Raw genomic sequence first — 14,558 nt, forward strand, 5'->3', positions numbered from 1 at the left:
CGTACACAGAGGGCACCAGGGCTCAGGGGTCACTGTCACAGCTGCGGGTCAGCAGGTTCTTCTTTGGAAAGAGCGAGTGTGGGGTGTGTGAGCAGGTGGTAGGGGTCTCGCTGAGCAGCATGCGGGGACAGCTGTGTCCACCCACCGGTGACACTGGGCACGGCCCGGAACCTAAGGTTGGCTCCTCCTCCAAGGTGGACAGTTGTCTGATCTTCCCTCTGCTTTTATGTTGGGGACGCGTTGGGGATTGACGGCTTCTTGTCAGATTCTAGCGAGGATTCAGCCAGCTTTGCTCGTGGGGCCTGGCGCCAAGGGAGCGCTCAGCAAACGTTTGTTCCGTCCAGAGGGGTTGTGCAGGAGAAAAGCAGCGTTTCCGGTGATTTCTTTTTTCACTCCCGCGTGGGAGTCCGAGGTTCAGGGAGAGAGAACTTCGTGAAGTACGACACACACACTCACATGGACTGCCCATGTGATTACCCACGATGCACATGCTCACATGGACTGCATCATGATGACAAATGACCGCACTCTGGGCCGCACTGACTTGGGGCGATGTTTCTCTGTTGTCCCTGCAGCTCCCGCCAAGTGTTGGCCCGGCCGGCGTCCCCCTCGGGTCCTTCTGGATGGGCTTCCTGTGCACCCTCCTGGCTTCTCCGGGGGCGCAGCTCTTGTCGCTGCTCTTCAGGCTCAGCCAGGTGCCCAGTCTCATCTGCGCGGCCCTGTCCTGGGCAGGCCCTGGGGCTCCGTCCTGAATGTGTCCTCACCCTGCAGGAGGCCTGTGGCCCCACTGAGTGCAGCCCCGCCTGCCCTGGGAGCCACAGACAGCCAGGCTCAGGGTGGGAAGGGCGTGAGGAGCCATGAGTACATATGGGTCCTGTGGGGGACAGAGGCCCCAGGCCCAGTGCAGGGCGAGGGTGAGGGCGGGGGCGGGGTGGGCAGGTCCGTGGAAGAGAGGCTGGGCAGCGGAGGGAGTGAGAGAACACGAGGCACTGCCTGTGCTGGGTGCCACCATCCAGGCCTCAGCCACTGTAGCTTCAGTGGACTCTTGTCCATGGCAGCGTGTCGGGTGTGGCTCCTGTGCTCTCTGGACTCAGTCCTTGCTCAGAGCCCGCCCCTGAGCATGGCACTCATTCCCAGGCCTGTGTTCTGGCTGCTCTTGCCTCCACTGCCCTGTCCCCACACCAGGCTGGCTCCCTATCCTCTGCCCGAACCCCACCCCCTGCCCCAGGTCACTCGGCCACCCAGGGGCAGGTGCACACTCGCTCTCGGCTTCAAGGAGCCTGTTAGTAGTTAGTGTCCTGTCATGGCCTGGGGCTGCTCTGCGCCTCCCCCAGAATCTATCCCAGCCTGAGGCATGATGAGGTCGGCCAGGCCATGCCCTCCCGAGAGGCTCACAAGGGAGTTGCTGTGGAGGGCACCACGTTCCCGGGGCACAACCTCACCCTCATCTGGTCTTTTCTAGCGAAGCGCACCGGCCGTTCTCTGTCGGGGAGCCCAGGCCCAGAGCGCAGCCAGCGGCGATGGGGCCGCCCAGCCGCCCCCTGAGCTGGAGGCCTGCGGGGCTGAGCTTGGCCAGTGGGCTCTGAGGGAGAAGAGAGACTGCATTCTCGGTTTACAAGGTGACGTGCGTGGTGGGTGTGCCACGCCTGGCCCCTTCCTGCCCGTCCTGCATTGGCCGTCGGGAGAGTTGGGGTGTGGCGCGGGAGCTGGGCACCCTGTGAGCCAGTCAGGAGACACAAAATCAGTGACCACACTGGGTGTGGTTGGACACGACGAGGGCTGTTCTCACGCTGGCCTCTGTCTTCTCTTCCTTAGCCCCCAGCCATGCGTTCGAAGGACACGTCACAACCCCGTGGCCAAGGGCGCCGCGGCCGTGGTTGCGCTCTGCAGCGTGGGCCATTTGCGGGCTGGTCTCTGTGGCCTGTGGCGTGGGGACAGTGTTTCTAGGGTACAGGTGAGCTGTGAAACATTCTCAGGTCTTTGGATGGCAAGTCCACTGCCCATAAGGAAACCCCTGGGTTTGGGGAACTTGTAAGGTGGGGCCAGAAGTGGCTCTGGCTGGCTCAGTCCTCGCGGCTCCCCCATCGCCCGGGGCGAAGAGCGTCCTGTGCAAACCCATGGGAGCTCACTGCTCCCACGATAGGAGAGGTCGCAGGACCCCCCCAAGGTGGGAGGGAACCGGCTGCTGAGCTCCGACAGGCGAAGAGCATGCCCTTAGCAGTCACCTGACGATGGAGGAAGTGCACACCTGGTGAGGAAGCAGAGCCTGTGTCATAGGGGTGATGCTGTGCTCCCCACACCTGCTCGGCTGGTCCCCGGCAGCTCGGCCCATCGCCTGCAACTCCAGGGTCATTCGTCATGGCTCTAAGGACCACGTCCTAAACCACGGGAGTCCCAGCGGATGGTGCCTCTCAGGGTTAGGGGAGCAGAGGCGATCCTCAGTGACCCTGTTAGCTAAGGGATGGGCCTGCTCCGTTCAGCAGATGTGAAGCTGTTATTACTGTTATTGCCCGCCCCCCACATCCATCTCCATCTCCATCTCCATCTCCATCTCCATCTTCTCCATCTCCATCATCTCCCTCTCCATCTCCATCATCTCCATCTCCATCTCCATCATCTCCATCCCCATCCCCATCCCCATCCCCATCTCCATCTCCATCTCCATCTCCATCTCCATCTCCATCTCCATCTCCATCTCCATCTCCATCTCCATCTCCATCTCCATCTCCATCTCCATCTCCATCTCCATCTCCATCTCCATCTCCATCTCCATCTCCATCTCCATCTCCATCTCCATCTCCATCTCCATCTCCATCTCCATCTCCATCTCCATCTCCATCTCCATCTCCATCTCCATCTCCATCTCCATCTCCATCTCCATCTCCATCTCCATCTCCATCTCCATCTCCATCTCCATCTCCATCTCCATCTCCATCTCCATCTCCATCTCCATCTCCATCTCCATCTCCATCTCCATCTCCATCTCCATCTCCATCTCCATCTCCATCTCCATCTCCATCTCCATCTCCATCTCCATCTCCATCTCCATCTCCATCTCCATCTCCATCTCCATCTCCATCTCCATCTCCATCTCCATCTCCATCTCCATCTCCATCTCCATCTCCATCTCCATCTCCATCTCCATCTCCATCTCCATCTCCATCTCCATCTCCATCTCCATCTCCATCTCCATCTCCATCTCCATCTCCATCTCCATCTCCATCTCCATCTCCATCTCCATCTCCATCTCCATCTCCATCTCCATCTCCATCTCCATCTCCATCTCCATCTCCATCTCCATCTCCATCTCCATCTCCATCTCCATCTCCATCTCCATCTCCATCTCCATCTCCATCTCCATCTCCATCTCCATCTCCATCTCCATCTCCATCTCCATCTCCATCTCCATCTCCATCTCCATCTCCATCTCCATCTCCATCTCCATCTCCATCTCCATCTCCATCTCCATCTCCATCTCCATCTCCATCTCCATCTCCATCTCCATCTCCATCTCCATCTCCATCTCCATCTCCATCTCCATCTCCATCTCCATCTCCATCTCCATCTCCATCTCCATCTCCATCTCCATCTCCATCTCCATCTCCATCTCCATCTCCATCTCCATCTCCATCTCCATCTCCATCTCCATCTCCATCCCCATCCCCATCTCCATCTCCATCTCCATCTCCACCTCCATCCCCGCCTTCGCCTCCGCCTCCGCCTCCGCCTCAGCCTCCGCCTCCGCCTCCGCCTCCGCCTCCGCCTGTGTGGGATCTCCTTTCTCTCCACTGAGCAGCTTCAGGGTGGCTGGCGACCCCTCTGAGCAGGAGGAGACTCACTCCCCTTTGTTGGGTAGAAAAACAGGCCCACCCATTGCCCCTTGCCCAGGGCCCCACCTTCATCAGTCCCCTGTCATTGGGGGACGGTCCAGCCGGGCCCTGAGCACAGACAGGAGGTGACGGCGTGTCTCCGGGCAGGTTCGGCCCCACGCAGTGTGGGCAGTGGCTGTGCCTGCTGACCATCTCCGTGACCTGCTGTGTCTTCATCACCCAGCCCTTCATGGTGAGCAGCCCTCCGCATGGGAGTCGCGTCCACCATCGGGCCGGGAGGGGATGGTGCCTGCGTGTGGGGACGTGTCCCTGCCGTGTCGCAGCCTGATGAGAGGCGGGAGGCAGGGCTGACGGTGGTGGCTGTCGGTCTCACACAGCCCTCGGCACCCAGTGCTCTGGAGGACATCAGCCTTAGGGAGGCCGTGCTGGGAGCAGGCGGGCGGGAGTGAAGGCAGGGGAACTGAGCCCTGGGGTCCTGACCGGGGAGCAGGCCGGGTCCGTGGGGCACAGACAGGGCGTCGTGACTGCGCTGTCCCTGTCCCTGCAGGTGGGCCTGGTGGCTCTGGGCTTCGCTTGGAAAAGGAGAGACGACGAGAGCTTCTTCACTGAGTCTTTACAGGAGGCCACCGACGGCCTGGGCACAGGCCTGGCGGGGGCCTCCTGCACCCACGCGCCCCACGCGCCCTGCTGCAGCCGTCCCCGCGGCCCAGGCGTGGTTGAGAGAGTGAGGACGGGTCTGGGGCCTGCAGGGTCACTGAGCTTAGAGAGCTTGCTGTGGCCTCGGCGTGCGTGTCTGAATCACATTCTGAATCCAGATTTGGCTGCACCTTTAGAGACCTCTGGGGCGTTCTAGTTCTTAAGCTCCCTTACCTTCGCCCGATCCCGAAGGAGCCAGACCACAAGAAAACCAGCTTATTTTACACTGAAGCAGAGGAGGACTGATTCTTGGCTATGACTTTGGAGAAGTTGAGGCCTTTTGCACGTCAATGGGCTCACAGAAACCTCCTCCCTCCCTCCTGCTTCCTTCCAGATCAGCTGCTCCCGACGTGCACAGCATTGTCCTGGCCGCATGGATGACAAAGAGGAGAGAGAGGTGTGCCAGCCCCACGGGGAGTGCCTGTGGCCTGCGTGGGCCTTGTGTGCTCATGTGGAATGACTAGTCGGGAGCTGTGACCATGGAAAGCAAAGGTCATTTCTTGCTAAGAGCGCACTTTATTTATTTTAAATATATTTTTATTGATTTCAGAGAGAGGAAGCAAGAGGGAGAGAGAGATAGAAATATCAATGATGAGAGAGAATCATTGATGGGCTGCCTCCTGCACGCTCCCCACTGGGGATGGAGCCCACAACCCGGGCCTGTGCCCTGACTGGGAATCGAACCGTGACTCCTGGTTCATAGGTCGATGTCCAACCACTGAGCCACGCCGGCCAGGCACGAGTGCACTTTAAAATGGCTTTCCCCACTTTGAGCTCTGGAAGCGAACTGCCCTGTAGCTGGATGTGACCGAGACTGTGTCGGGGCCCTGCCAGCGTGGCCATGGCGACGGGACAGAGTGAGAACAGTCTCCTGCCTCCCCGGACAGCTGCCCAACAAACCCCAGGCCAATGCAAAGGCGGTGACCCTATCCTCCCGGGCTTGGCGGGCACCTAGGCCTCACCCCCTTGCTCTGCAGCCCCAGGCCCACGGCCCTCTCCTCCCCACAGGTCTTGGCTGAGCGACAGCGAGCTCGTCGCCTGCGCAGGGCGCGTCCACCGTCCACAGCGTGGCTCAGGGCCACACGGGAGAGGATGCGGAGACAGACGCGCACCCGGGCAGTGCTGAGGTGGGTGGAGGTCCCGCGCTCTTGTCCAGAGCAGCCTGCCAGCATCTGGGAGGGGGAGCGAAGGGGGACGCCTTGCTGGCCCAGAGCCACCGCCGTGCGCCCCAGTCCACAGGATGCCAAGAAGCTGGAGTGACCGGGCTCTGCAGGAGCTGGTGGTGAGCAGGCGGGACACACACGGTACTGGAGCCGTAAGACAAACACCTCTACCTGGGACGCGGATGGAGTTGGGGGCAATGTTCTCAAACCTCTGCCTGTTAAATACGTTGTGGAGCTCAGCGCAACATCGACATGATGCTTTTTAGATAAAACCCAAAAGTTAGGAAGTGCATGTGCCTGGTAAGTCTCCCCAGCGTGGCCTCTGACACCTTTCTCTGGATGACACCCCCACCTGGTCGTGGGTGGGGCTGGACGGCTGTGGGGAGCCTCGTGCACTTGGCATCGGATCTTTCTCTGACTTCCCGGCGTCGCCTGCTCTCCCTCTCATCTTGCTGGTGCCGTTTGTGAAGCACGTGGGAATCCCTGACACCCACACGCTGGAGGGGCAGCCATGAGGGCACCAGATGCCACCCCCGGGACCAGTGTTAGCCAACACAATGGAGGCTCGGCCGTCTTTCCATGGACTCCAGGCCTGGGAAGTGGTGGCAGACTTACCGGCCCTTTTTCCCTGTGGACCTGCCACAGCCCTACAGGAAGCGACAGAGCCCCCCCTGACCGTGGGCAGCCTTTGATGAATTCATGGGCCTAAACATCGATCGTCACAGCGACCAACATAAAGGAAGAAAAAGAAGGACCAGACGTCAAGTGTCTCCTGACAGCAAACACGTCCCCTGCAGGGTGACCTCCCCCACTCAGCCGGGTCCTAATGTGCTCAGGCTCTGTGCCCGCTCACGGTTCCCAGGGTTAGCACCCAGAGCGCCTCGGGGAGGGCGGGAGAGACCAACGGAGACAGACGCGGTGCTACCTGGGGGTGAGAGACACAAGAAGGAGTTGACGTGGTTCACCGTCTGAACGGATCCAACAAGACAAGTCACGTGAGCATCTCGAGAGACGTACAGAAAGCATTTGACACAATCGATGCTCCTTCATGAAAACAGAACGAGAAAACCTCTCCACAAAGTAGGACTAGAAGGGAATGTCCCCACACTCATAGGGGGCCTCTGTGACCCCACCTACCTCACACCTGCTGGGACAGTGAGTGCTTGTTCAGGTAGAAGCCCGGCTCCTACTGCCCCTCCCAGGAAGTCCCAGCCGTGCCGGGGGCAAGGAAAAGAGCGGAAAGCTTATAGATTAGAAAGGAAGAAATAAAACAGCCTGTGGGCAGGTGGCATGCATAGTCTACACAGAAAACCCAAATGATCCTGAGAAAGGCTCCTGGGATGCACTAGCAGGGGGACCCGAAGGGCCGCAGGATCGAGTCGGCTGGAGCCCAGGCGGGTTCCCACCTCAGCCACGGGCAGTAGGAACCGAGGTTGAAACAGCGAAGCCACTCACACGGCACTCGGGAAGCGAAGCGCTCAGCCCCGGGTGGAAGGAAGCGAGGAGTTTGGTTCTGAAAACCACAAGACCCGAGAGAAGAGCTCAGCGCCGGAGCAAGGGAGAGACGCTGCGTTCACGGCCGGACGCGCGGCATGGCCCCGTGTCAGATCTTTCCAGGGTAGAGTCAGGGCAGTCTCAACCCAAACCCGCAAGCTGAGCTTGTAGATGCTGACAGACTGATTCCAAATGTGTGCGGGAAGCAAGGGGCTGGCCTGTCCAGAGCCATCCTGGAAAAGGACAGTCAGAGGCGGCCAGTCCCCGACCTCAGGGCTGGGCCTGAAGCCCTGGACCCGAGACACCGCGTGGTGCACACGCAGACCAGCAGGACAGAGCCCGGACATAGACCCACACGGATGCCCAGCGGGTCTTTGACAAAAGCACAAAGGCAGTTCATTCTGAGGCTGGCGCTGGGGAACTTGGATGCCAATATGCAAAACATGAGCCTCCTCACAGACCTCACCCTTACGCAAAAGTGTCCACTGAAACGGTCGGCTGGTCTGCACAGCGGCCTGTGAAGACGCCATTCCCAATGCCTTTCTTACAGGGACACCTGCATGTCCGTCCTCATGCTGCTCCCACACCTGCTTATAACCCACGCGACTTCCCACCGGGATGAACACTCCCTCAACCACGCCATCCGGAACACCTTCACCAGGTAGGCCCCGAGCCGTGTTCACGGTCGGTTACGGACAGTTCCTGCCAGCAGGTGGCACCACGTGCTCAACAAAGTGCTCATTTGGGTGGCCTCCTGGACCTGGGAAGCTCACCCTGGGGCCTCCAGCCGCTCAGGGTGGCACACAGCTGGCCCAGGAGCCCGTGCAGGGGGGAGGGGGGCAGTGGGAGCCTGGGCTCTGGAAACGCAGGAAGCTCTGAGCGGTGAAGGCCATGATGGGGAGGGAGGTGGCCCGCCCTGCCCTCCTCTGAGTCCACACATTGGTGACATGTCACTGACCTGCCACAAGTCCATGTTGCTCTGTCTCCTTTCCTCGCGCGTGGCCCGGGTTTGTCACGATGGCCAGGCTCTGCTCAGCGGGTGTCTCGGCCGAGCTGACGGGTTTCGTGGTCTGAAGTGCTCAGTGTCCTGGAGTCAGCTCCCTGGGGGGAGGGGAGGCAGACGGCTACCTCACGGTCAGCAGCTCACTGGGAGGCAGCACGCTAGGCTTGTTGACCCTCACTGTGCGCTGTGTGCGCCTGGCTTGTGCGCCTCGTCTGACCTCAGCCGTCAGAGCTGGGCCTGCTGCTCTGGTCTGCAGGCCGGGAGGGAGGAGAAGCCATGGCCAGCGGGTGGTGGTGTAGAGAGCACCATGTCTCTATCTGCGGGTCCCGCGCTGGCTCGGCCCCCGTTCAGCGGCCTCCTTGTCCTCCCGTCACCCCTGGCACATGCCCATCCTGGCCTGTGCCTGTGTCCCCTCAGACGTCCCTGTGGGCACCTCCATTGCCTTCAGTCTCTGCTGAAACGTCCCCGCGTGCTGAAGTTCCCGGCCGCTCAAACTAAGGTTCCCCTGCCCACTGCCCACGGCCCACGGCCCACGCGGTGTCTCTCGCTGTTTTCTCTCCCTGATGTTTGTCACTGATGTGCTTGGCTTATGTGTTTGTGACGTGGGATTTGACAGGACAGGGATCTGATTGTCCGTGTCCCCAGCGCCCAGAAGAGGGCCGGGCAGGCGGTGGTCCTCCCCAGTGGCGCAGGTTCAGAGGGTGACGGAGCGGGTGAGCCACCAGGAACCAGTCCACTGTCCTGCCCTGTCCTCTCGCCGCCGCTCCAGGGCCAGGCGCTCCAGGGCCCTGTGCCTCATGCTGCAGAGGCTTCCGCTAGCTCCCGCAGACCAGACTGCCTGCCATCTTGTTACAGAAGTGACTTTTTGTTTCTGCTCTTGCGTTAAGAGGTGCCAGGAGCTCCCCCAGCAGCCGCCTGAGCAGGGATGCCTGGTGGGACTGGAGCCTGACCACACTGCTGGACGGCGTGTGCCCGGTCGGCGTGCCCGGCGCTCAGGTGGGCTGCTTCCTGCTCCACCACCGCAGTGGGCGGGGTCGTGGCAACAACGCGGAGGTCCAGAATGATGCTGCTGGGCGAGGGTGCCAGGCTCACAGTGTGGCTGTGCTGGGCGAGGGTGCCAGGCTCACAGTGTGGCTGTGCTGGGCGAGGGTGCCAGGCTCACAGTGTGGCTGTGCTGGGCGAGGGTGCCAGGCTCACAGTGTGGCTGTGCTGGGCGAGGGTGCCAGGCTCACAGTGTGGCTGTGCTGGGCGAGGGTGCCAGGCTCACAGTGTGGCTGTGCTGGGCGAGGGTGCCAGGCTCACAGTGTGGCTGTGCTGGGCGAGGGTGCCAGGCTCACAGTGTGGCTGTGCTGGGTGAGGGTGTGCAGGCTCACAGTGTGGCTGTGCTGGGTGAGGGTGTGCAGGCTCACAGTGTGGCTGTGCTGGGTGAGGGTGTGCAGGCTCACAGTGTGGCTGTGCTGGGTGAGGGTGTGCAGGCTCACAGTGTGGCTGTGCTGGGTGAGGGTGTGCAGGCTCACAGTGTGGCTGTGCTGGGTGAGGGTGTGCAGGCTCACAGTGTGGCTGTGCTGGGTGAGGGTGTGCAGGCTCACAGTGTGGCTGTGCTGGGTGAGGGTGTGCAGGCTCACAGTGTGGCTGTGCTGGGTGAGGGTGTGCAGGCTCACAGTGTGGCTGTGCTGGGTGAGGGTGTGCAGGCTCACAGTGTGGCTGTGCTGGGTGAGGGTGTGCAGGCTCACAGTGTGGCTGTGCTGGGTGAGGGTGTGCAGGCTCACAGTGTGGCTGTGCTGGGTGAGGGTGTGCAGGCTCACAGTGTGGCTGTGCTGGGTGAGGGTGTGCAGGCTCACAGTGTGGCTGTGCTGGGTGAGGGTGTGCAGGCTCACAGTGTGGCTGTGCTGGGTGAGGGTGTGCAGGCTCACAGTGTGGCTGTGCTGGGTGAGGGTGTGCAGGCTCACAGTGTGGCTGTGCTGGGTGAGGGTGTATAGGCTCTCAGTGCGGCCATGTCCTCCTTCCCGCAGCCAGGAGCTCTCGGGGGAACATGCTACCTCATAGGCCCGGCAGTCCTTAAGCAAATAAGACTTTCTCCTGGCCCTTCATGTGAGGTAAGAAGCGACGAGGTCAGATGCTCTTTCTTTTTACTTCTAAAAACACATGGAATGTGAAAGGTCTGAGTAACCCATGGGCAGGAAACCCAGGCCCTTGGCGCCATCTCTGGCTGTGATGAATCGTGGGCACTGGGCTGGGGGGCGGGGCGACCGCCTTCACCTCCCTCTCCTCTGGCCCAACTCCTTCCCGAGGGGCCTCCATCCTGGTCCTGCAAATCCAGGCGCTTCCATCTCAAACTGGAATGTCACAGACCTTGTCCTGATGGGAGGGGGATGAGGACGGCACGCCCCTGCATCGCTGGTGATGGAAACTCACTGGCGTCCCAGCTCAGAATGGGGTCACCCCAGGTGCAGCCTTTCCTGAGGGGTCGGGTCCTGGGCTCAGGCTGGAGCCGGGGGCCACGCGGGGGACCGAGGGGCTCGGGCCATGTTTGAGGTCAGCATGTGCCCGCACGGCCCGGCCAGACACCCCAGGGTGAGGGCAGACGTGGAAGCGCCTCTGACTCCTGCTCTGGTTCTGGTTGGCTCTGCAGCTTCCCAGACCGCTCTCCGTGCTCCCCGAAGACTCTCTACCTACGTGTCACCCCAAAGTTGGAGGCTCTGAAACCCCCTCTGTCACCAACGCAGAGACCCAAAGAGTGGCCCCAAGTGACTCCACAGCCTGCAGGGAGCACTGTGAGCTCAGCCTGGGCAGGACAAGGTCAGTGTGATTGGGGGTCCAAGTCGTCCACACTTGCCTGTCCATCGCTCCACGGCCTGGGCGAGAGATGGCGATCTCTCCCAAGTGGGCCCCTGGGACAGGGAAGGCTGCCCTTCTCCAGGCCTCCTCAGCCTGCGGTCCCACCCAGGCAAGGAGAGAGGGGCAGTGGGCAGCGAGGAGTCGGAGGACACAGAAGGCCACCCGTGCAGTCCTGTGAATGCAGGGCCACAGCAGGGGTCGGCAGGGGTCGACAGGGCCACAGCAGGGGTCAGCAGGGCCACAGGGGTCAGCAGGGCCACAGCAGGGGTCGGCAGGGGTTGGCAGGGGTCGGCAGGGCCACAGCAGGGGTCAGCAGGGCCACAGCAGGGGTCAGCAGGGCCTGGGCTGGAAGCCTCCCTGCACGGCTTCCCCCCTCTGACTTGCACGCTTTGCAGGCCCGCAGCCCGCGCAGTGCTGACTGGCCTCAGGGCTCGCCGCTGGGTGGACCACCGCACCAGGGCCGTGTCCGTGCACTTCGTCCTCTACAACCCTCCCACCCGCCTCTTCTCCAGCGTGTCCCTGCGTGCTGAGCTGCTCCCGGCCAGGGGCCTCACCCTTTCCCCCCTCGTGGAGTCGGTCACCGTCTTCCACAGTGACTCAGCCCCCAGGTACCACCTGCTGCTTCCCCAGGTGAGCTCACCGGCCTCTCGGCCCCCCGTGGAGCACAGTGCCCCCACGTGCCCTCCACAGACCCCTGCCATGCCCGCTGGTGTGGGCACAGGACAGGAAGACCCCCAGGGGAACCAGCCAGTCTGCGTGGCTGGTGCAAATGCAGAGCTCTCGGGGTACAGATGCCATGTGGGGGGCTTAGGACTGAAGCCCAGGCCCTGTCCAGGGCTCACTCAGGCTGCCATGGCCTGTGCCTCACACAGGCTTCAACTCAGACACTGACGTCCCTCACCCTGTGAGAACCAAAGATGAGTATTCGAAGCTTAGCTGTGGGCTACCAAATGCTGTCCACACACGTTCCAGCTTCTGTGGCGTGGCTGCTACTGTTCTCATTCTTGTCCTGGGGCCCAGCACGTGATCTGTGGCGGCAGCACGCTCCCTTGTCCCCAAAGGGAGGGAGGGGTCCCAAAGAGGCGTTTTTAGTTTTAAAGTGTTCACTGGAAGGTGCACAGGGCCCTACACAGGCCAGGGCCACTGCTGCTCTCAGGGAGGGAGGGGGTGAGGGGGTGAGGGGGTGAGTGAAGTCATGGTAGACGGGAAATCATCAAGGTGAGATCATCATAGACAGAACTTTAAGAAATTTCTTATGTGCAGGATCTTTCAAAGGTTTGACGTGGCCAAGGAAACTGTTAATACATTTCATATGTTTTCCAAATTCATGAGCACTCTTTCTCTTGAGTATCATGAGGAAGGATTGGGGGTGGGCAGGGTGGTCAGGAGACGCCCTGGGCGCTGGGCAGTTCTCACAGGGCAGGGCTTCCATGAGGGCACCCGTCTTGAGCTCACGTGCATCCCTGTCGCCCGCCGGCGGGTCTCTGAGGCTGGTGGGTGGAGAGGTGCAAATGCCCGGGGGCCTGCGAAGACCACGTGTGTCTCAGAGCTCCACACGGCCAAGAACATGCTGGGATGGAGCCCACTCCTGAGGGTAGGCAGGGGTTTCAAGCTTCCCACACAATTCATGGGACTTTTGTCATCTCTTATTTCGCGCTCCTCCAGCTGGCCTTCCTGGCGCTCACCCTGACCCACCTGTGTCTCCAACTCTTCCGCCTGGCCGAGGAGGGCGTCCGTGGCTACTGGCAAAAACCCGGGGCCTGGCTGGAGGTAGGCCCTGTGTCCCTCACAACTCGCAGCGGACATAGCTATGCCGGGCCTGCCTGCACACCCGCTCAGCCAGCGCAGGGCCGTCCCCATGGCATAAGCCTGAAGGCGCCGAGGGGGTGTCATCCCCTGCACCCCAAGCCGCAGCCCGTCTGACGGTCTCTCTCTGCCCCGCAGCTGCCCCTCGCCGGGGCCGGCCTGGCCTGGTACGCAGCCTCCGGCCACTTGCTCTCTCTGGCCGGGGAGGTGACCGACCAGTTGCACATGGGACTCCTGCGGGGCTTTGTGGACCTCAGTCCCATGGCGTCATGGAATCAGGTAGGACGGGCGTTGGAGCCACACAGGAGGGCCTGGGCCTGCTGTTGCTCAGCCAGGCGGCTCTTGTTCTGTCATCTCCTCTCCCGGAGCCCAGGCTCCGTCGGTAGAAATCGGGGTGCTCTAGTTTTATGAAGATTAAATGTTACAAACGTGCGTGAGGAATGTTGTCGATCAGGCGCTCATTCCCACACAGGGGCGGGGCGGGCGGTGGCAGGCACTGAGTTCTCCACGTGCCGTGTGGAGGTGGCCTTCCCCACTCGGTCCTGAGGCTGCGACGGGCAGCGCCGGGCCTGAGCGGGCCTGACCGGGCCTGACCGCTATGGAGCCGCAAGATCAGACTTGGAGCTGGCCCTTCTGAAAAGCTCTAACTCTAGTTGCTTCTCCCTCGTGCCTTCCCTCTGCAGCCTGACACGCGTACCCTCTCACATCGTGGCTGGGGTGCTCCTCACCCCAGGGCACGCCTCCCTTGTGCCCGGCCCGCAGGGGTGATGACGCTGTGCGCCCTGTAACAGGGTGACACGTGGCTGCTGTGTTCTCTGCCGCAGAGGGCGAGGTGGCTCCAGGGAACCCTGTCGTTCCTCCTGACCCTGAAATGCCTCCGTCTGCTCGGCTCTCACAGCGCAGTGGCGTCCTGCATCTTCGCCACACGCCGCTCCCTCGCAGGCGTCCTCGCACCAGGGGTGAGAATTCTCCTCTCAGGATATCGTTAGGGCATTTACATGCTCTGCTCCGACTCTCCCTGGTGTGTTATTGTTATGATGTATGTGGTCAGTGCCACCTCCTGGGTGCTTGCTCGGTGCCAGGAGCGGTGCGTGGCCTTCTTACCTCCCTCGCTTCGTGCCTGTGTGGGTGGATGAGGGAGCAGCGTGTGTCCGGGCCAAGTTCCTGGCCTGTTACCACAGACACTGGACGTCACTGAGCTACACTCAGCACGAGACTGCCCTTCCCCGTCCTTTCCTACGTGGCTTGTTTTACTGAGCCCTTGAGGGGCACCAGGAGCAGAAACAGTGACACAGGTGCCCCTGGCAGCAGGCATGGCCTCCAGCAGTTCAGGGTGCAGATGGCAAGGAGGAGGGGCGCTGGTGGGAGGAGGACCAGGGGAGAAGGGTGCCTGGGCTGAGCGCCTGGGACGAGTGGGGCGGAGCTGGCACAGGAGGCCCGGGGAGGGGCCAAGGTCTTATACCAGATGATGTGATCAACAATCCAAAAACGGCTCCTCCAGGCTTTTCCTTATTTTAAAGTAGGGGTCCTCAAACTTTTTAAACAGGGGGCCAGTTCACTGTCCCTCAGACCGTTGGAGGGCCGGACTATAGTTTAAAAAAAAAACTATGAACAAATTCCTATGCACACTGCACATATCTTATTTTGAAGTAAAAAAAAACAAAACGGGAACAAATACAATATTTGTATTTGCATATGGCCCGAGGGCCGTAGTTTGAGGACCCCTGG

The 14,558-nt window shown here is 61.1% G+C and overlaps 1 protein-coding gene across 1 annotated transcript in view; it reads left to right on the forward strand.

Annotated features, from left to right (window-relative positions):
* PKD1L1 (polycystic kidney disease 1 like 1) overlaps positions 1-14,558 on the forward strand; it is a 61,575-nt gene that overhangs the window by 38,803 nt on the left and 8,214 nt on the right. Inside the window, exons 35-50 of the mRNA XM_014530526.1 lie at positions 576-695; positions 1,463-1,619; positions 1,816-1,954; positions 3,978-4,062; positions 4,378-4,554; positions 4,861-4,969; positions 5,325-5,383; positions 5,535-5,653; positions 7,734-7,844; positions 9,074-9,182; positions 10,199-10,282; positions 10,819-10,985; positions 11,420-11,654; positions 12,690-12,794; positions 12,969-13,109; positions 13,655-13,789. Coding sequence (XP_014386012.1) covers positions 576-695; positions 1,463-1,619; positions 1,816-1,954; positions 3,978-4,062; positions 4,378-4,554; positions 4,861-4,969; positions 5,325-5,383; positions 5,535-5,653; positions 7,734-7,844; positions 9,074-9,182; positions 10,199-10,282; positions 10,819-10,985; positions 11,420-11,654; positions 12,690-12,794; positions 12,969-13,109; positions 13,655-13,789 — 2,052 coding nt within the window. The remainder of the gene's footprint in view (positions 1-575; positions 696-1,462; positions 1,620-1,815; positions 1,955-3,977; positions 4,063-4,377; positions 4,555-4,860; positions 4,970-5,324; positions 5,384-5,534; positions 5,654-7,733; positions 7,845-9,073; positions 9,183-10,198; positions 10,283-10,818; positions 10,986-11,419; positions 11,655-12,689; positions 12,795-12,968; positions 13,110-13,654; positions 13,790-14,558) is intronic.

Source organism: Myotis brandtii, unplaced genomic scaffold (assembly GCF_000412655.1).
Source record: "Myotis brandtii unplaced genomic scaffold, ASM41265v1 scaffold743, whole genome shotgun sequence".
Taxonomy (NCBI): Eukaryota; Metazoa; Chordata; class Mammalia; order Chiroptera; family Vespertilionidae; genus Myotis; species Myotis brandtii.